The 23,374-nt window shown below is 39.5% G+C and overlaps 1 protein-coding gene across 1 annotated transcript in view; it reads right to left on the reverse strand.

Moving 5' to 3' along the window:
• GPM6A (glycoprotein M6A) overlaps positions 1 to 23,374 on the reverse strand; it is a 350,302-nt gene that overhangs the window by 17,257 nt on the left and 309,671 nt on the right. Inside the window, exon 3 of the mRNA XM_042982891.1 lies at positions 8,522 to 8,678. Coding sequence (XP_042838825.1) covers positions 8,522 to 8,678 — 157 coding nt within the window. The remainder of the gene's footprint in view (positions 1 to 8,521; positions 8,679 to 23,374) is intronic.

The following is a 23,374-nucleotide window of genomic DNA, read 5'->3' on the forward strand; positions in this document are numbered from 1 at the left end:
AGTTTAGCAATGCCCTTGAACTATGATTTGGCAGACATAATTATACCTTTACATCGAAGATGAAACAAAGCCAGGTCTAAAAATGTTAGAAAATAAAACCTGTTGAATATTAACTTATTTAAATCACTGAAGGAGGGGCGCCTGGGTGATGTAGTTGGATAAGCATCTGACTCTTGGTTTCGGTTCAGGTCATGATCTCGCAGGTCATGAGTTCAAGCCCCACTTCGAGCTCTGTGCGGACAGTGCAGAGCCTGCTTACAATTCTCTGTCTTCCTCTTTCTCAGCCCCCTCCCCGCTTACACTCTCTCTCACTCAAAAATAAATAAATAAACATTAAAAAAATAAATCACTGAAGGAACTGGAGTAAATATCCTTTAACAGCTATTTACTCTTTAATAGAATTATTAAAGTTTATATCACTTTCACAATTATTTCGTCTTGCTCAACAAGTACTTAATGAGGGCCTAATATGTGTAAAAATATATCAGAGGATTTCAGTCACAGAAAGCAATAAACACTTACCCCTTATTTTTCTCACAAGAAAACCAATATTCCTAGATGTGCAAATCTAGATGTGGAAATATCTAGATGTGGAAATCTATACAATATCTGGTCTTAAAACACACTTGATTGTCTACAGTAAACATTGTGTTTGACTCTACAAGAAAGGGAGATATTTCTTGGGTAATCTTTACTTTTTCTCTTTTCTGGAACTGGAATGAAGCAAATAAACAGATGAAGTTCACTGGGCCGTGTGGCTGCTAGCTCCAAATCTGTCAGTTCTCATGGCCTTATGCACCCAGTCTAGGTGACAAAGGTCTGCTGAGCTATAAAGTATCCATACGTTAAGAATGCTCTGTGTACCGGGGCAGCTGGGTGGCTCAGTCAGTTAAGCGTCTGACTTTGGCTCAGGTCATGATCTCACAGTCCGTCGGTTCAAGCCTCATGTCAGGCTCTATGCTGACAGCTCAGAGCCTGGAACCTGCTTCAAATTCTGTGTCTCCCTCTCTCTCTGCCCCTCCCTGGCCCATGTTCAGTCTTTCTCTCTTAAAAATAAATAAAATAAACATTAAAAAGGAAGAGAAAGAATGTTCTGCGTACCAGCACCCATTCACCTTCAACACCGCTAATCTGTATGATTTGATGCAAGTCATTTTCCCTTCTTTGCCATTTGATTCTTTTTATTTATTTATTTATTTATTTATTTTTATTTTTTAATATATGAAATTTACTGTCAAATTGGTTTCCATACAACACCCAGTGCTCATCCCAAAAGGTGCCCTCCTCAATACCCATCACCCACCCTGCCCGCCCTCCCACCCCCCATCAACCCTCAGTTTGTTCTCAGTTTTTAACAGTCTCTTATGCTTTGGCTCTCTCCCACTCTAACCTCTTTTTTTTTTTTTTTTCCTTCCCCTCCCCCATGGATTTCTGTTACGTTTCTCTTTGCCATTTGATTCTATTCTGTAAGAGGGCAGAGGCTGAGGGATCTGTCCAGCACCAATATGCCACTCACCGATGTGTCCCCAACCTAAATGTCACATTTGTTTAGCCATAAAGGGGGATTTATAGCACATTGATTAAAGGCACAGGCTTCTGAGCTGGATGGAGTCTGACTGCTCTTTATGTTGCTGTGTCTGCCTTTGTAAAAGGAGAACACCTGCGAAATTGATCTCACATGATTTAGTGAGGCTGCAAAGAGATAACACATAAAAATCATTTAGCAAAGACTCTGGCTCTTGAGAAGCACATTCAAAACATTAGCTGTCTTCATGCGAGAGCATTATTGTGATTATTGCCACTACTATAAAAATATACATTTTCCTGAATGATAGGACCATACAGAATAAGGGAATTAGACTTCACTTCACGTGTGGAGAAAATAAAAAGGAGGAGAAGTTCTCGAGTCTGGGCAAGTTATTCAAAGTGGGCTCCTACTCGAGGAGAAAGGCTCTAGAAAGCGTGGAAACCACCCGAAAACTGAAGAAATGTTGTTAGTGGAACTCCTTGGGGGAGCAAGAAGCCGTCTTGACTCACATTTTCATGATTTGCCATTGTAGATCTCAAGGCTAATTCATAGCCTCGAGAACGGGGAACATGATACGCGGCTGGAAGCACAGCGCTTCGGCCGCTGCAGGCCACACGGAAGTCCCGGGAGGGTAATGAGCATGCCTTCGCTGCATCCTGTCTATCTCGGTTTCTTTCGGTCCCAGGGGTTTTTTCAAAAGCTTCCTTTGAAGGTGCTGTTCACTGTAGAATGGGACTTACCATTCAACAGGTTTAGATTCCAAGTGGATTGGGACACTTTGAAGCGCGTGGTGGCCGCTACTTTGCGGGCCGATGGATGGCGTGACTTTGGAAACCACCACAAGGACTCACACTTGCTGTCCCCGACACGCTACAAGGCCAGAACTCTCAGGGCTGACAGAAGATATCTTTGCCGTGAGAAAGTATTTTCACGACGCCCAATTCATACGTGTTGTTCTAAGAAAGGCACAAAAGAACTTTTTTTTTTTTTTTGGAATTTTGAGCGCACACCCGTCATATTTCAGGGCGTAGCAGTTCGGGGTCACAGAAGTACCCAAATTAAACAAGCAAAAAATATAATTCTATCTTCCTATTTAATGTTTGATCTTAGAATCTGATAATTACCCACACTGAAGGATTATTCAAATTGATCAAGTGTAATCCTAGGTTAAAACAAAAAATCTCTGTATGTAATAAAATTCTCATAATTATCATTAGTTTATTTCTAGCTTTCCATTGCTAGCAACATGGCAGATGCTATTCTGTCACCTGAGGATTAAATAAATCAATGAACTACTCTCCTTCTCAACGGAGGAATAACGGACAGACAACATACCAGTATGAGGTGTATGGCATGATGATTTGATATTTACATGCACTGTGAAATAAACGCTCACTATAACCAGTAAGTCCAGTTAACGTCTGCCACCAGGCACGGTCATGTTGTTTTTCCTTATGATGAGAACTTTCATGAGCTACCCCCTGCACAACTTTAAAACGCACAATGTCAGATCATCAACTATAGTCATCGTGCGGGCAGAAATAGCTTGGAGCCCAGATGTACTGTGATGGAGAAGCCTCACTACGTGGACATTAGTGGGGGGAGCCCAGCCTCTCATAGCGGTTTTCGGGCGTGGCCACACAGGGGGACCATCTGGCGACTGTGAGAAAGACATGCCCCAGGCCTTGCCCGCGCAGACTGTATCTATATTTTAAAAAACCTCTGCAGGTGATTCTAACGGACATCCGGTGTGAAGGGCTACTGCTCTATGCAAATCAATGAAGCGCTCATGAGCACATGTGATGCGAAGGCTTCTTTGACACTCATCTTTAGGCTCTTCGGAGCAGTACATCCGAAGTGAAAAAAGGTAAAGTGGGGACGATTTGCCAGAAATTTATGCCAGTGTCAGCCAAATGCATGCATGAATGAGGCACTGGACAGAAACCAAATTTCTAAACCAGGGTTTCTCCACTTCAGCACTATGGAAATTCGGGGCCAGCAAATTCTTTACGGGGGAGTGTCCTGTGCACAGCAGCACGGTTAGCGGCATCCCTGGCCTCAACCCACCAGATGCCAGCTCTGCAGCTGCCCACTACTCAATGTCCCCAGCGGGGAAAAGAGCCCCTGCTTGAGAACCGCAATTCTAACACGAAGAAATGCTAAGTCAAAGAAAAGCAAGCAAATCAATACCGGAATATGCTACCACTACAGATGCAAAATGGAACAGCACTAGCAATACTGAACTCAGAAGTCTCTCGAAAGTATATACCGTGTGAAGTTTACGGCAGAAAAAAAAAATCACGTAACATGATGTAAATTAACTTGAAAAGATGCAATCATCATCATCGCCCCAAACTACCTATGCACAAGTAGTGATCAGAAAATTGTTCTAAAAACTATTTGCTATGTGTATAGCAGCTTTATTCATAATTGCCAGAACCTGGGAGAAATGCAGATGTGCTGGACTCAGTGAATGGATAAATCAGCTGTGGTCCATCCAGACCCTGGAGTATCCCTGAGGACCAAAAAGAACTGAGCTATCAAGTTACGCCAAGACACGGAGGGAAGATTAAAAATGCTTTTTACTAAGTGAAAGAAGCCAAGCTGAAAAGCCTACCTGCTGTGTGACATTCTGGAAGAGGTCAATCTATTGAGACAGTAAAAAGATCAGTGGTTGCCAGGGGTTAGAAGAGAGGAGGGGTGAACATGTGGAGCACAGAGGAGTTTTAGGGCAGAGAGACTACTCTGTATGATGCTGTAATAGTGGGTACGTGTCATTATACATTTGTCCAAACCCCTTGAATGTGCACCACGGGTAAAGTAATGTAAACTATGACTTTAGGTTCATTGGCCGTGGCAAAGGTACCAACCACTCTGGTGCAGGATTTTCATAGTGATGGAGGCCAGACATACGTGCGGGCAGGAGGTATACAGGGAATCTCTGTTTCCACTCAATTTTGCTGTGAACCTAAAACTGCTCTAAAAAATAATTTCTCCTTTTTTAAAGCTTTAATTTTTTTTTATTTGTGTGTGTGTGTGTGTGTGACAGAGAGAGAGAGAGAGAGAGAGAGAGAGAGAGAGAGACTGTGAATGGGGGAGGGAGGCGGAGGGACAGGGAGAATCTTAAGCAGGCTTTCCGCCCAGTGTGCATCCCAATGTGGGGCTCAATCTCACGACCGTGAGATCACGATCTCTCTCTCTCTCTCTTTCTCAAAATAAATAAACATTAAAAAAAGAATTCTATTACTTCAAAACTGCTGGGCTTAAAAATCTTAAGTGTCGGAACAAACACAGACAAATTCCAAGATCCACACTGATGTCACAACAGTAATGGGAAATTTTTAGAAATAAGAAAGCTTAATGATGTCACAGCACATACCCTCAGATTTCAAAATGTGAGACACTGAATGCCTCCCCAATTGCAACGGAATAAAGAGATTTTTTTGGTTTAATATTTAACGGAGAAGACATTCAAAAAAAGTAAGTATGAGTTCGTGTTTAACGTATCGAATAACACCTGTTGACTTGTACTCAACTTGGTGCCATTTAATATTTAATTTATTTATTTTAATTTTTCTTAATGTTTATTTATTTTGAAGGAGAGAGACAGTGTGAGCGGGTAGGGGCAGAGAGAGAGGGAGACACAGAATCTGAAGCAGGCTCCAGGCTCTGAGCTGTCAGCACAGAACCCGACGTGATACTCGAACCCACGAACTGTAAGATCATGACCTGAGCCAAAGTCGGACGCTTAACTGACTGAGCCACCCAGGCGCCCCAATATTTAATTTAAATAAATATTGTTCCTTAAAGTATTTTAATAACTGTTCACCTGATGTCATAATACAAAGGTTAATACTGTGCTTTTACATTTAATGTGCCGCACATTCAGGGTTTTTTTGAATGACAGCACCTAAAATTCTGAAATGGATTTCAACTAGTTTTGATACGCAGGCGAGGAAATTTATAATGCAGATCAACTTCTGCTTTCAAGAGCATCCACTGAGAAAAGAGAGTATTGATCAGCATCCTCTATTCAGTGATATAATGCTGCTTTAAAATTAACTTCATTTGTGGGGCGTCTGGGTGGCTCAGTCGGTTGAGCGTCTGACTTCAGCTCAGGTCATGATCTCGCAGTTTGTGGGTTCGAGCCCTGCATCAGGCTCTGTGCTGATAGCTCGGAGCCTGGAGCCTGCTTCGGATTCTGTGTCTCCCTCTCTCTCTGCCCCTCCCCTGCTCAGGCTCTGTCTCTCTCTCTGTCAAAAATAAATAAACATTAAAAAAAATTAATTTCATTTGTGCTGATGTCAGTTCAGTTTGTAGCCATTTTACTTTCTATACAACCGTCTTCTGGAAGCTTTTCACTTAATATGGTTGCTGCAAAAAAACTATTTCGCCTTTCAGTATTACTCAGTATTTCAAGAAATGCATGGGTGTAGCATCAATAGGACATTTTTAAAGTGAAGGAAGATACCATGGGCTAAGAGGTGAACTCACAGAACACAGAGTGGACTGTAAGGTACCATCTACCTACAAATGGGGGGAAAACAGAGTGGAAATAGGAAACAAAGGAAAAGGGTAGCAGGAGAAGGTGACTGAATCCCCACCCCCATTCACTCTGACCACAAGCCCCGCGGGACCAGCAAGGTGGGTAGAGAGGGTATCAGGTCCTGAGGCACCACAGCCCCCATCTGCTTCCGGGCAGTGTGGCTGTGCCCCTGGGTGTGGGGACAGACCTCTGCAGGTGCACAAGGATACAGCTCCGGCTCTTGCCGAGTTCTGCTCCTTCCCAGGTTGGGGGTGCTCCAGGAGTGGGTGGGGTGTCTTGGGGGGCCAACTCCCTCCTGCGTCCCCTCTGGAGGAGCCCACGCAGCATCTGGTCTTTTGGGCGGGACTGATGAACACTATTGTTACTATTATAGAAGAAAAGGTGGCTTGTGTTTTCGCTTTAAAAATTCTCATTTGAAATATCTTTGGGCCGTGTGAAAGGTCAGCAGATCATTATTAACCGTACAGAGATAGCAGTTTTCTTCTGTGATCTTTTACTTCTGCATACGACCCGAGGAAGTGATTTTACAATTCTCAATGAAACAGCATAATCAACTGCACCCTTCCTGGCAAAAGGTTGCTCCCCGATGGTGAAAATGTGCCTAGAGATAACGGTTTTCTCTATTATTTCACTAGTGCTTTAGCATCATGGACTCTCTGGGCTGGAACGAGCAGAAGGGATGATCTACTGTCTTCATTCTGTAACTGAGTCAAGTGTGAGCTCAAGGAGTCATGTGACTCGCTAAGGCCCACAGGTAGTATTGTGATGATTCCCGATGGTAGGAAACAGCCTATCACTAACTGAAATCACTATACTCTATCGGCGGAACATGAATCTCAAATCGCAACTTGCTTTGTTCATAGAGACAGGTATCTTCGCTTAGGGATCACTGACAAGTAGCCCAGAGAATAGTCATATTTTATTTTTGAAATCAACCAAAGACCTTTAACTTAACTACCTCCAGATCTGTAATTTGATATTACTGATCCTAAAAACTTCTTTCAATAAGCGTCATTCCAAAGAAATGAGCCTTACAAGAAATGATTCCAGGGCAAACTACGAACACCCACAACACAGGCAACCTTTCTGCAGATGATTATCACTGCTGACACTGAACAGCATGACAGAACTTGCTACAAGCTGGTAAAACAATAACATAGGTTTGGTGATGAACAGGTATTTTCAAACTTTTCTGTGAGATTGATATAAGTTATATCATTCCTTTTTAGAGACCTCTTATTTAATATGAAACATATGCTGCAATCACACAGATGTTCCTATACGACACCAGAAAAATAAGAAAACCATGTTTCTTATGTCTTTCAGCCAATAATGGAAGTTCCAACATTTCTTTATAGGAAAATTATTCTGCATAAATGCTCAAAAGTACATTACTACATTACTCAACTTTTAAACCACTCTTGTGCTTTAACAGATCTACATGCATTGTTTGCCTTGCTGTAGTTCTAGACTATAAGTTTGATTTACCAGTAAATATCATTATCAGTAAGGATTAAAAATAGTACAATAGTAATAGCACAATTTAAAAAAGTTTTTTTTTTTTTTTAATTTTTTTTTTTCAACGTTTTTTATTTATTTTTGGGACAGAGAGAGACAGAGCATGAACGGGGGAGGGGCAGAGAGAGAGGGAAACACAGAATTGGAAACAGGCTCCAGGCTCCGAGCCATCAGCCCAGAGCCTGACGCGGGGCTCGAACTCACGGACCGTGAGATCGTGACCTGGCTGAAGTCGGACGCTTAACCGACTGCGCCACCCAGGCGCCCCTAAAAAAGTTTTTTTTTAATGTTTATTTACTTTTGAGAGACAGAGATACAGAGCATGAGCAGGGGAGGGGCAGAGACAGAGGGAGACAGAATCCAAAGCAGGCTCCAGGCTCTGAGCTGTCAGCACAGAGCCTGACGTGGGGCTCGAACTCACAAACCGTGAGATGTGACCTGAGCCAAAGTTGGACGCTTGACCAACTGAGCCACCCAGGTGCCCCAGTAATAGTACGATATTTACCTTATGTCATATCAAACAGAAATTACATAATACAGTTCCCCCAAATTTACAGTAAAACAGAGCCATATATTTAAGGAGGAAAGACACACATACTGTCCATAAATGCAGATGGATTTTTTTCTGCTCTTCTAAATATCGTACGGGAATCCCAAAGCCCTTTGGAAAAAAAAAATCATAAATCAACCTACCGTTTTGCTGCCTCTAAAACAAAAACTAGTTGTGTTGCCTATGATTTGAGAATTTGCAGCTGAATTTTCACGTGGAATAATCTTAACTGAGAAAATAATATTTTTAAAATCGTAGATCGCCATCGCAGGGAGGGAACGTGACTGTGTTAAAAAAAATACTTTAATTCTCGGCAGATGAATACAAACACCTGTGTGCTATTGAAAGAAACCCACGTGAACACAGACACACAACGTACCCAGGCGCTCACACATCTGCCGCAAGTGGTGATTTTGAAATCCCCATAGAGGTCTTTGATGGCGCCGGTGGTGAAGAAGCCTTCCACCATGAGCAGGATGCCGTACACAAAGAACGCAGCTGCAATGCCATAGATCACGTACTTGAAGATGTCAATCCTGGGGGAGAAGAGACAAAGGCGTGTATTTCAGCAACTCTTCATGCCTGATTGGTGGCAATTGATTCTCCTATGCTCATGGCTCCCTTGGAATGACAGCGATAGCGTATTTATGCCCATGATGGAGGCTGGATTTAAACACATTTTTGCTTTATATGCCTAATATCTGTATATACGTTTTGTTCTGCCCCTTCTAGTACCTGTTGATAGGGCTCTTCGTCTTTGTTTACCCCTCTTCCCTTCCTGTCTCCCCTTCCTTGGTTCATGCCGAGGTAGTCTTGGAAAAGCAGTGAGTCACGCTGCTAGAGGGATTTGCTGAAATTCATTTGACAAGTAGGATTTTCATCATATAATTTCTCCAATTACGACAAAATGTCAGATATAAAGATTTATGTATATACTACTGAGTTCTGAAAACGTATCAAAAGAGAAAGAAAGCTTCATGGTTAATGACGAATCCATTTTTGATAACATGACCACCTCGTAATTTTTTTTATGATAGTCAATGGTCACTGTGTTTTATTTCATGCTTACTGTAAACAATTACGAGTATTTTCTGCTGATAATAATGTCAATAATGAAAAAATTATGTTTTTATTTTTTTTATTTTTATTTAAAAAAAATTTTTTTTAACGTTTATTTATTTTTGAGACAGAGAGAGACAGAGCATGAACGGGGGAGGGGCAGAGAGAGAGGGAGACACAGAATCTGAAGCAGGCTCCAGGCTCTGAGCCATCAGCCCAGAGCCTGACTCGGGGCTCAAACTCACGGACCGCGAGATCGTGACCTGAGTTGAAGTCGCTTAACTGACTGAGCCACCCAGGCGCCCCGAAAAAACTATGTTTTTAAAGAAACGTTATAATTTTGAAAAATCAAGCCTTTTTAAGGCAGAATCACTAATGGATTTAGAATTCAGACACAGAACTGAGCCTGAGCTCAGTTATGGCATAAATACCACAGAGAACGGGCAGGTAGTCTTTCCTTTCTCACAGGTCAGTGCCCATGTATTTAAAGGTGGGGAGACACATGTATTGTCTATAAATTGTAAATGGATGTTTCTGTTATTCTAGATATTGTATGGGAACCCCAAAGCCCTTTGGAAAGAAAAACCATAACTTATCTATTTTGCTGCTTCTAGAAACAAAACTACTTGTGTAGCCATGGTATGTGGAGAGGTATACATGTTAGCTAACAATCTGTTTTTTGTAGTCTTGATATCCTTTTGTACGAAAATTGCTCTTTCTTTCATATCATCGTTTGTTTTTTCTCTTTTCTCTTATTATTGGAGTATGAATGGAGTAGACAGGGTGGAGACAAATGATGAGGACTGTTTACAAGAGGACAAATGAGGGATCAGAAGGCTTGATCAGCTGATGGAGATTTAGGAACTCCTGATGCTATGACAATGTTATTTTTAGTTGAATGCATGTAATAGCATTCACTGTACCAGGGCAATTGTTTAATGACTGATCTTCCCCTGTCTGAAAATCTAAACACTGCACAATTTTACTTATTAGGGGCAACGCAGCAGACGATGTGAACTTGTGAGCTCACCAGGCGTGTGAAAGAATCTGAGGATTTCGACTGATAGATCAGACTTTGAAGAGTTTGGTTTCGTGGGCTTCTCCATAAAATTTTCATGTTAAAATGACATACTTTAAAATATATTTAAGTTTTTGTTTAGAAAGGATTTCAAATTTACAAAAGTGGAGGAACACGAATAATACGAAGAAAAACATCCTTTATCTATTTGATAATACTTTACCTCATTTATTGTTTTCTTGTGTTTCTCTCTGGATAATGACACTTGGACATAGAGAAATTCTCCACCATATTGTTACTGACTTCAGGAAATCTAACACTGATAGAATACTTGTGTCACATCTATTATTGTATTCCAGTTTTACCAACTGGACAGACCCACGGATGAACTTGATGGCATCTTCTCCCCCAATATGCGACCCAGTCTAGGGATACGTACTGCATTTATTTGCCACGTCTCTTTACTCTCTTTGAACCAGGAACACTCCCACAGATTCTTTGTCTTTATGACACTGGCGCAGGTGAGGAGTACAATCCCACTCCCTCCTCATTAGATAGAATGTTCTTCATTTTGAATTTGATGATGTTTCCTTATGACTAGATTCAGATTACTCATTCTTGGCTAGAATATGATAAAGGTGATACTCTGTGCCTCTGCCCCTCCGCAGTGATACTAATTTGCATCATCTAGTCAAGGTGACGTCTGATTTCTGTGCTGTGTAATTACTACCGCTTCCCTTGTAACTAATAAGTGATCCGTAAAGAGCCACTGGAGGACCATGCAAACACCCTGCTCCCCATCAAAACTTCCCGCCAGTGTTAGCAGCCACCGATGGATGGATCTTGACTAATCCCATCTTCCCACTGTGTTAACAAAACGCTCATTTTCTACCGGTAGCCCTCATTCACACTTACCAGTTGGCACTGGATATTCCAGTGTAAGCAGGAGCCCTCCCGTCTCCCCTTTTTACTTGTTTGTTTTTGTCTATTTGTCTATTAATGATATGGACTAATGATGTCTGCTTCTTTCTCCTGAAGTTTATGAGGCACTACTATACTTAATCTTGGTGCTCAAACTGTTCTAGACTTGGCCAATGGGTGCCCCCAAAGCTGGCTCCTATATCTGTGTGACATTTGGCCATCGCTTTTTGTGAAGTATTCCTTACCTTCCCACACAGCAAGAGGACCCAGCTCATTCGGTTTATATCTTCCTCAAGCCCCAATTAGGAATCCCTTTGCCAAGCCCTGGTTCTTTATTTTAATGTTTATTTTATTTTGTTGAGATAGAAAGAGAGGCAGAGAGAGGGAAGAGAGAATCCCAAGCAGGTTCCGTGTTGTCAGCGCAGAGCCCGACGTGGGGCTCAATCTCATGAACTGTGGGATCACGAGCTGAGCCAAAAGCAAGGGCTGGTCTCTTAACCAACTGAGCCGCCCAGATGCCCCAGGCCCTGGGTCTTTTAATTAGTAGTATTGGAGATCAAGATGTGGGTAGTATGTGTTCTCACTGCTGCTGTGGTGTCTGTGGTTATTTATACACCTAGACATTCATATATGCATGTCCATAAACATGTTACATCCCTATGCACATATATGTACATGTGCACATGTCTGCATATCACACACACGTATTTTAGAAATCTCAAATTCAGAGTGATATTTCCAAATCCAATCGATTTCCACAGGGTTCTTGGTTGCCTTCCTCCAGTCTATGTTGTATGTCCTCCTTCCTTAATGAGAATCCTGATTCCCAAGAATACACATGTATTCTTTTGTTCAATTTTTAATAAGCCTAAAGTTATGTCAACATTATTTCATCCAAAGTATTATAAAAATAAAACCTACTTAAAAAGAAGTCAGGGGGCACCTGGGTGGCTCAGTCAGTTAAGCACCAACTTTGGCCCAGGTCAGGATCTTGCGGTTCATGGGTTCGAGCCCTGCATTGGGCTCTGTGCTGACAGCTCAGAGCCTGGAACCTACTTCGGATTCTGTATCTCCCTCTCTCTGCCCCTCCCCTGCTCATGCTCTGACTCTCTCAAAAATAAATAAACAATAAAAAATTTTAAAATGAAGAATTTAGGATGTTTGCAATTGCCCTTGCCCTCCGCCTAACACTGAGAGTATACAAATGCTGTGTTTCTAAATTACTTAGATAGGTGAATTCTTTTTTCTTCCCCTCTTTGTGGTTATGGTATTCATTTGAAATGCAGTGGGGGTCTATTTGTTTTAGTTTGTTTCAGTTTTAGGTCCCCCTTCCATCCATATTGACTTAATTTCATTTTTGAACATGTAAAATATCATCATGCTTCTAAGAGTCAAATCTGTATAAAAACATACACCCAGAGAAGTGTCATGACCTTCCCTATCCCTTCCAACCTGTTCCTTGTTCATTGTTTCTTTGTAATCCTTCTGTTTTTTTTTAATGTAAAGGCAAGTGTGAATGTATGCATGTGTGTGTACATATTCCTGTTTTCCCTTCTTTTTTACATGGGAGGGAGCATATACATAGGCTCTTTTGCACTTAGCTTTGACCAATCAATAATATCCTCTAAAATTACTCCATTTCAGTTCACAGCAATATTCCTCATTATTTTTGACAGTTGCATGTACTCCTAGTATAATATATATACATATATTATTTATTCACCAGTATTCTATGCTTGCATGTTTAGATAGTTACCAATATTTTGCAATCACAAACAATACCGCAATGAACAATCTTGTAGAAATGTATTAAAATAGTTGATAGTATATCCTTAGGGTAGAAGGATCGATCAGTTGAAAAGGGAAGGTGTGTAGCTTGGTTAGAAACTGCCAGATTCCTCCCTGTAAGGGCTGTGCCCTTGTATGTATGAGAATCTGTTTCTGCACAACCTCAACCAAAGAGTGTATCGTCAAGCTTCTGAACTTTTGCTAAGCTGATGGGTGATAACTGGTATTGTAGTCTTCCTTTATTTATCTTAGTAAGAGTGAAATTGATCACCTTTTTATATGATCATGGGCAATATTTATCTTTTTGTGAACCGTTATGTGTTTTGCCCACGTCCTATATTCACCTCAATTTTTTAAATACATTTGCTTAGTAGAGCTATTTGACTTTTACCTATAATACTAAATTGCTAAATTTTCTCCTACTTTGCCATCTGTCTTTTGACACTGCTTATGGCATTTTGCCATAAAACTTAAAAAAACTTTGATGTTGTCAAAGTTATCTGTCTTCTTTTTCATTACACTGGGATTTTTGTCATAATACCCAAGCTATCGAGGAATTCACCCATGTTTTTTTCTAGTGTGTGTATCATTCCGTTTTAGTACATTTAGACTTCCGATCAATTTGGTGTTTATATTTTGGGAAGTGCAAGAATTGGACCTAATTTTATCTTTTTCAAAACGGCTGTCTATAACACCTTGGAAATTCTCAGACGTGGATGCTTCTCTGGGGGGTGGGGAGGCTAGCGGCACCCATATTTTATAGGTTTATGTTAGTTTCAATATCAGAGAGTGCAGCAGTATTGTTAATTGTATCCGATGTTATATAATGGCATTATTATAACAAGTCGTCTTCCTGAGACACATATTGGAGGATTTGGGGGTGACATGATATGACATCAGGGATTCGCCTGATAAAACTCCAGATATTTACGTATCCCTTACGAAGTTAAGAAAGTCAAAAGCACAAGGAATCAAAAGTAAAAAAAAAAAAAAAAAAAAAAAAGAGGGAGAGAGAGAAAAGGCTGTCTGGTTGTCCCAACATCATTAAGAACACCATTGAAAGGGATTAAGAGTACACTTATCGTGATGCATACTGAGTACAGAATACAGAATTGTTGAATCACTATGTTGCACACCTGAAACAAATATAACACTGTATAGCTTAATAATACTGGAATTAAAAAAAGAGACCACCTTTGCTCTACTGATTTGAGGGCTCTCTCCATCATGCACTTGTCTTCTGGATCTAAATGTTTCTATTTCTCTGCTTTCCTTTCCATTCCATTTAGGGGCTTTGATTATGTTTTAATATCTGGTAGGGTTAGATCCCCTCATGGATCTTCTTCAGTGATTTCCTAGCTGATCTTGTGTTTTTCTTCCACATGAATTTTAGGGTTGACTTGTCTAGCTCCACAAAGAAAAAAAAAAAACTCACTGGAATTTTATTATGGTGCATTGAATCTATACACTAATTTTGAGAGCACTAACATGTTCGTGATCCTATCCAAGAACATGGGGTACCTTTTCATTTGTTAAAGTCTACTTTTCCATCTTTCAGGAATGTTTTATAGTTTGATTCCTGTACGTTTTGAGCCTTTCCTATTACATTTATTATTTAATTTTTGGTGGTCACTGTAAAGCAAATTTTCCTCTACCAGTACATCTAATAGGTTATTATCTGTCTCTACAAATGCTATTAATTTTCACATGTAAATTTCATATCCTGCTTCACTGCTAAATTCTCCTATTATCTGAATTCGTTTTATCACTGATTCTCTCAAATTTTCCACATACACCATCATGTCATCTGCAAATGACATGAAACAGAGGTAGTTTTCTTGTTTTCCAATTCTTACCTTCCTGATTATTTTTCCTAATCTGAGTTGACAAATACATCCAGAACATGTTAAATAGAAAGAGTTCATCCTTGCTTTCTTTGTTCCTGACTTTAGTAGGAAGGAGTAATATTTGGGGTTTAGAGTTATGGCATATATATCGATATATATATATATATATATATATCGATATATATCATATCATATAGATATATATATATAATATATATATGAAAATATCCATCTATACTTATGTCTTGAGTTTATTAGGAAACGTAACAATTCAGAAAACTTACAGATTGGAATAAAAACAGTCAGCAACAGATTGTGTGTGTGTGTGTGTGTGTGTGTGTGTGTGTGTGTTTATTTTAGGTCTTATGGAAATGGGATCTAGTCCCTATCTTAACCTAGAATGATGCTTTTCTTTTTGGCTTCTATATAGTCTTTTTAAAATTTTTAAAAAACTAAAAAAAATTTCTTTTAAATTTATTATTGACAGAGAGAGAGAGAGAGACAGAGCATGGGGTGGGGGAGGGAGGGGCAGAGAGGGAGACACAGAATCCAAAGCAGACTCTGGGCTCTGAGCTGTCAGCACAGAGCCCGACGCAGGGCTTGAACTCACAACCCATGAGATCATGAGCTAAGCCGAAGTCGGACACCCAACCGACTTAGCCACCGGGGCGCCCCTGGCTCCTATATATTCTAATGTCCCAAGTTGCTGCTTATGCTCGCTTGTGTTCCTCTCACAGCAAAAAGGAGGTGATCACAAGTGTCTCGAAAAAGAACTATACAGTCATATTTACTGTGCTCATGTATTGCCAGACATTTCTAATATATTCATACTTAGAAAAAGCTTTTACAGGTAGCAACTATTTCAGGAGCATAAAACAGTGTTGGTGACTGTGGTAGGTTAAAAAAAAAATGCTTCCCTCCAAATATATTCACTTCCTAACCCCTGAAACATCTGAATATTACCTTATATGGCAAAGAGTGAATTTTACCTTCTGTGGTGCACATGGTGATAAGTTAAAGATCTTGAGAGAAGCTTATCCTGGAATATGCAGGTGGCCCCTCAAGGCAATCACAGGTATCTTTTATTTATTTATTTCTTGAATTAAAAAAAAAAATTAATGTTTATTTATTTTTGAGACAGAAACAGAGCATGAGTGGGGAGGGGCAGAGAGCGAGTGAGACACAGAATCTGAAGCAGGCTCCAGGCTCTGAGCTGTCAGCATACAGCCCGACACTGGGCTTGAACGCACCAACCGTGAGATCGTGACCTGAGCCGAAGTCGGGACGCTTAACCAACTGAACCTCCCAGGCGCCCCAATCACAGGTATCTTTATGAGAGATGGGGCACGGGGAGTTTTGAGAGAGACATTTGCAAGAGGAGATACTATTCAGATGGAGGCAGAGACTGGGCCTCAGATCAAGGAGCGCCTGCACCAGGACCGGAAGAGGCAGGGAACACAACCCCGCCCCTAGGGACAGAGTGCACTTCTGCTGACACCTTGGCTTCAGACCTCTGGTCTCCCCAGCCGTGAGAAAATAAGGCTGGTGGTTTTAAGCCAGCGAGTTTGTTATGGCGGACCCAAGACACTCAGGCAGTTACTTTATTTCTTTACTTCTTCAGTATTTCTCTCACTCTAAGGATGGTTTTAAATTAATTTGGACACTGTCTAATGCACTTGTATGTTACAGACTATAGAATAGAGTAGTTTGACGGTCATGCAGACAAGTTGCTGGTGCATAAATAGCAGCTCTTTTTTGAAGTTTGAAAATGGTTGTTTTTAAAAAAGTAGAAAAATGGCTGCTTCCTCCTAAGCACCTAAAACCAGTGAATTACTGAGTAGGAGGTAAGTGGCTTTTCCAGCTCAGTTATATATATATCCTATTCAACTTCAGTAAAAACAAAAAAAAATGCATCAGCAATTTTAGAGACTACTTGAAGCTGCTTTGGAACCTTCACAGTTGTGGAGAATATTCATATTTTATTAGTTTTTATTGAGGCAAAAAACACATAACATGAGCTCTACCCCATTGACCAATGAAGTGTGTAACACAGAATTAACTATAAGCACAGTGTCTAGAACTCGCTCGTTCTGCGTAACCGAAAGTCTAAACCCCAGTGAACTCGTTCTCGTTCTCCCTGGCCCTTGGCCAACACCATGCTACTTTCTGCTCCTATGAGTTTGACTTAAATTATTTCACCAGTGTTTTATAGTTTTCAGCATATAAATGTTTCACCTCCTTGCTTAGGTTTATCACTAAGTATTTTATTCTTCTTGATTCTATCGTAAATGAGAAGGTATCAATATGAATTCAAGGCCTCTTCAATTTCCTAAAACTTGTTGTGTGACCTAACATGGGACCAATCCTGGATGATGTTTGATGAGCACTCAAGAAGAATGTGTATTCTGCTGTTGGGTGGAATGTTCTAGATAAGTCTATTAGGCCCATTTGTTCTATAGTGTTGTTCAAGTCCTCTATTTGTTACTAACCTTCTGTCTGGTTGTTCTATCCAGTATAGAAAGTAGAATACTGAATTCTCCTACCATGATTGTGATGCTATCTAGTTCCTCTTCACATCTGTCAATATTTGCCTTATATATTTGGGTGCTTGGATGTTGTGTACATATACATTCCTGGTGAACTGACATAGTAATCTTTATAAAATGTCCTTATTTGTTTTTTTCCTTTCTTTCTTTCTTTCTTTCTTTCTTTCTTTCTTTCTTTCTTTCTTTCTTTTCCTTTCTTCCTTCCTTCCTTCCTTCCTTCCTTCCTTCCTTCCTTCCTTCCTTCCTTCCTTTCCTTCCTTCCTTCCTCCCTCCCTGCCTCCCTCTCTTTCCTTCTTTCCTTCCTTCCTTCCTTCCTTCCTTCCTTCCTTCCTTCCTTCCTTCCTTCCTTCCTTCCTTCCTTCTTAGAGAGAGGCAGCAAGAGAGCAGGGAGGGGCAGATGGAGACGGAGACACAATCTATGCTCAGATCTCATGACTGTGAGATCATGACCTGAGCTGAAATCAAAAGTCGGATGCTTAACTGACTGAGCCACCCAGGTGCGCCTTTCTTGTCTCAAAATTTTGATAGGTTTTGAAGTTTATTTTGATTGATGTAAGAATGGCCATTCCTCCTTTATTTTCGTTATCACTTACATGGAATATCTTTTCTTATGCTTTACGTTTAGCCTGTGTCTGTAAATCTAGAGCAATTCTCTTTCAGATCACATATATTTGGATCTTACTTATTATCCATTTAGTCACCCTATGTCTTTGGACCGAGGAGTTTAATCTATTTATCTTTAAAGCTATTATTGACAGTGAATGACTTACTATTGCCACTTTAAATTGTTTTCTATCTGTTGTGTAACTTTTTGTCTTTCTTTTCCTCTTTTCTATTTCATTGATTTTTGTAGTGACATGTTGTGATTCCTTTCTTAATTTCTTTTGTATACCTTTTATGGATATTTTCTTTGAGGTTACCATGTTTCTTACACAAAATATTTTATAGTTAACAATCTATTTTAAGCTAATAACAACATAACTTCTATCACAAATAAATAACCTAAATTTACTTTTCTTCCCTCCACACTTTATGTTTATTGACGTCATGAGTGAAACCTTTTAATATTATGTATCCATTAACACACTTTTATAGTTTACAGTTTTTTTTATACCTTTGTCTTTTAACTTCTATGCCAGAATTATAAGTGATTTACATGGGGCACCTAGGTAGCTCAGTCCATTAAGCATCCAACTTTGGCTCAGGTCATGATCTAGCGGTTCATGAGTTCGAGCCCGAGTCAGGCTCTGTGTTGACAGCTCTGAGCCTGGAGCCTGCTTTGGATTCTGTGTCTCCCTCGTTCTCTCTCTCTCTGCCCCTCCCTGGCTTGCACTCACTCTCTCTCTCTCTCTCTCTCAAAAATAAGCAATAAAAAAAATTTTAAAGTGATTTACATGCCAGCATTACGGTATTCCAGTATTCTGTATTTGTCTATACATTTACCTTTACCAAGTGAGCTTTATACTTTTGTAGGTTTTTTTGGTTGCCTTTTAACCAAATTATTTCAATTTGGAGGGCTCCCTTTAGCATTTCTTGTAAGGTAAGGCCAAGGGTGAGAACACTCTCAGCTTTTGTTTATCTGGGAAATTTTGAAATTTCTCCTTCCTTTTTGAAGGATAATTTTGGCAGACACAGTATTCTTGGCTGGCAGTTTCCTTCTTTCAGTAATTCGAATATATCGCTCCACTCTTGCGAGGTGAGAGAGCCTCCCACCTCCAGACCCTTAACTCACCCACAATTTCAAGTCTGTTTTGCACATAAAATGATAGTCTCAGGTTCCAGGGATGAGATTCTGGATACCTTTGGGGGCCGTTATGTAGCCTGCCGCAAGCTATGTACCTGATCGACATTTCTAGACACTCAAATATTCTTACATGAAGTTTTCCTCAAACAATCTGAAGAAGGACATTTGCTAGAAGGACATTCATTTCAAAATGTTAAATTATCCAAACATTTAAATTTTGATATACCTGACATCATCTGACTGGTCTGAATCCCTCTTTCCCTCAAAAGTACTTGCAGTGTATGAACTTAACAAAGAACTTGAAATATGATATTAGAAAAATTAAATTAAATGAGTTTTCTGTCAATGATATGTCAACAAAATGCGTTAATTACCCCTCTAATCATGAAGTCACTGATTGTGTCCATAGTAGGATGAAATGACAGAGACTATAAGAAAACTCTTTATTTCACTACTCTTGCTTTCCAAAGCAAAATCTATATTATCCTACTTCTTAAAGAATTCCTGAAAGTACTTAACCTCCTTTCTAAATGCAAACTTCAAAATTTGATAATGTTTCTAGAAACAACTGTCCTATGGATTTAAAAGCAATATATATTCTTTGTAGAGAAGAATAAAATTAACACCAGAAAATCAGATTATTCACTTCTTATCCTCCCAAGTTTTTTCCCCATAGGAACTACAATTAATTCCAAAAGTTATGATGATTATATACTCCCTTACAAGCTTCATTTTTGGTCAATATACTCTGAAAATATTATCTAATTTATCTAATATTTTTTAAAGATTATGGCCCATTCTATCATTTGAAGGTATCATGCTATATTTTACCAATGCTCTACTTTTGGTGAATGGCAGGAAGAATAACATCCCCCCAAAGATGTTTGTACCTAATCTCCAGAACCTGCAAATAGGTTACCTTGGTCAATGAGACTCGGCAAATGCGGTTAAATTAATGATTTGAGATTTGGAAGTGATCCTGCGTGAAGTGGGTGGGCCCAATATAATCGCAGGGGTACCAATAAGTGAAAGGATGATGCAGAACAGTCAGAGTCAGATTCAGAGAGAGATCTGAGAATGCGATAGTGCTGGCTTCGAAGAGGGAAGGGGGTCACGAGCCAAGGAATGCAGGTGGCCTCTGGAAGCTGGAAGAAGTAAAAATACAGATTCTCCCCTAGAGCCTCCAGATGGAGCACAATCCTGCCAATACCTTGATTTCAGCCCATTTCAATAAACCCAGTAAGACCAATTCCGACTTCCCAGAACTGGGAAGAAAAAAAAAATAACCTCAAAACAATAAATATGTGCTTTTTTAATTCACTAAGTTTGCTGTAATTTGTTAGAGCAGCAATAGGAAGCTAAGGCATCACTATTACAAATAGCATGATAAGAACGATCATTTTAGATAAATCTTTGTAAAGGATGTATTGTCAACATGGTATCCAGAAGGTCTGAAGCAAACTAAAAATGCATTGGTAACAAGTAAGACGACTTATTCTGTTTCCCAATACCAGGTATTATTATTTAATTTTTCTGATAATTTGACAGTAAAAACAATGGTATCATTTAAATTAATTTTCTTAGTTCAGTAGTGTGGATGAACATATATTTACACGCTATTAACCATTTGTATTCTTCGATGAAATACGTTTTCATATTTTGCTAGAATATGTATCCTTTTGTTGTTGAATTAATTCTGCCTTTATTAAAATTAGGACCTCTCCTCATGTAAGTGGTAAAAATTTTTCTCAGTTTTGTGTATCTTTTACTTTTTTAAAGTACTTCAATGAGTAGAATTTAATATATATAAAATCCATATATATTTTCTTTTGTGATCTCTTCTATTTCTTAGATACTTTTCTATTTCTTAGATACTTTTTGCCCCATAATAGATGAAATCTTAATCTATTTTTCTTCTGACTGTTACAAAATAGTTTATTTTTAAATTTTAACTTTCAGTTCATCTGGAAGTTTTTTGGTAAAAATGTGACTAGGGACATAATTTTATATATACATATAACTACTTACATACACTTAATTCTTTTTTCCCCCCTCTCTTTTCTGGCCCATTTGATATATTTTTTATGCCTGTGCCAATACTCTTATAGTATTAATTATTGTAGCTTCTCCATTCCCTCTGTTTCTTAACCTGAAATCAATTCAAGTACTAACTATCCATTCTTGGATTCCTATCTGTGCAGTCTGATACGGAAGGCACTTTGCTCACATACCTTTCCCATGTCAGTGTCCGGGGAAAATAAATTTATCTTGTTCTACACTGGATCCCTAAGGATTAGCACAGCGATTAGCAAATAGTATGACCCACTATTTTTGGCTGAATGAGTGAACTCATTTTAAAACCAATCACACAAAAGATTAGCTTGAAAAATGATATTTGCATATTTGAAAACAAAAGCATAGACATAAAATAAATGCAATAAGTTTTAAATGTATGTATATATTTAAATATATGTAAATATATTTCCATACTTGCTATATAACCCAATTTGCAAAACAGGCAGAAACACTCAGCTGTTCTGGAATAAAAGACTAAGGTTTAGCAAGTGAGTTACAGGTTGTAAGCATGTCAGAACTGGAAGTTCATTACCAGCTTTGTCTGAATACTTCACTGACAGCCAAATCAGTGCATTCCAAGGCAGACCAAGTACTCTTTAGAAAACTCTTGACTTTTGAAAAGTTCTTTATACTGAGTCAAAAAACTATTTCCTTATAAATTGAAATTCATTGACCTAAATCTCTCTCTGAACCACAAAGCAAGTTTTCCTCTACCAGATAACCTTTCAATTTGTATTTGAATGAAATCATCATATTCTTATCTGTAAATATTTTTTTTCTAAAGTTGCTGTTTCCCTGGATGTTAAAAAAGAGAACAGGGGCGCCTGGGTGGCTCAGTTGGCTGGGCGTCCAACTTCACTCAGGTCATGATCTTGCAGTACATGGGTTTGAGCCCTGCGTCGGGCTCTGTGCTGACAGCTCAGAGCCTGGAGCCTGCTTTGGATTCTGTGTCTCTCTCTCTGCCCCTCACCCGCTCATACTCTGTCTGTCTCTGTCTCTCAAACATAAATAAACATTTAAAAAATTAAAAAAAAAAAAAGAGAGAGAACAGAAATTAGATCTTTGAATTCTAATCGAGTCTGAAGCCTACTCTGGTGCTTACCTTGGTTGGAATATCTACTCTAGTCAAATAGTCCACCACTAGGGGGTATTGTGTGCAGGGACAGACTTTAGGAAGTGTGACAGTGGCCATCATCATGATCGTAACAGCAGCAGTGTCAGCAGTATGTTCATAAACAGGTGTGTAGCCTTAATAGGTGCTAGTCCTGTTAGAATTGTTTTAAAATATCAACTCATTTTATCCACATACCAACCTTAGGAAGTTCCTTTCACTGATGAGGGACTGAGGCAGACAGGTTAAACTTGTCCAAGGTAAGAGAACTAGAAAGGGGCAGGGGCGCCTGGATGGCTCAGCTGGTTAAGCATCTGACTCTTGGAACCGACTCCTGGTTTTGGTTCAGATCGTGATCTCACAGTTCATGGGATTGAGCCCCACATACGTCTCCTCACTGATGGTATGGTGCCTGTTTGGGTGTCTCTCTCTCTGTCTCTGTCTCTCTCTTTCCCTCTCTCTATGCCCCTTCCCTGCTCCTGCTCTCTCTCTCCATCTCTCCAAATAAATAAACTGAAAGAAAAAAAAAAACAACAAACCAACGATATAAAGGGGCAGATACCACATGAAACTAACCCAGTGAGTTTGACCCCAGAACCCGGGCTCTTATATCCACCACACTCTGTTGTCTCTCCATCTAACATCTTCATGGTTTATATACTGGGTTTCATCGTTGATGTTTTATATTAATGAAGTGGGTTTTTTCTTTTTCTTTTTCTGACACTTATTTGAGGACTACTAGTCTGGCTGAAATACTGCCTAAGGAGATCCTCTCTGGTCACTGTACCAGAAGTAAGGAATTCAGTATGGTTTTCCTAACATAAGTTCTAGATGAGACTGAAATTATTTTTGAATCTCCAATTCAATAATCAGTATCTCCAACTCAACAATCTCCTATCAGTACTAATTTGTCTGGTCTTCAAAACGCTTGTAAGTAGAAGACTCCAGCAATTTGGTTTGACTGTCAATCCCCCAGGTCAGACGGGTACACTGCTGTGATTTCTGTCAGCCTAAGAAACCTGGTTTTGTCTTGCCATGAGTTCCTACTTTCTTTTCCCTTCTCATTCCCATCCATTAAGTGACTGAAAACTGTTTTCTACATCATTTAGTTCCAAGAAAGAA

This window comes from Panthera tigris, chromosome B1 (genome assembly GCF_018350195.1).
Source record: "Panthera tigris isolate Pti1 chromosome B1, P.tigris_Pti1_mat1.1, whole genome shotgun sequence".
Taxonomy (NCBI): domain Eukaryota; kingdom Metazoa; phylum Chordata; class Mammalia; order Carnivora; family Felidae; genus Panthera; species Panthera tigris.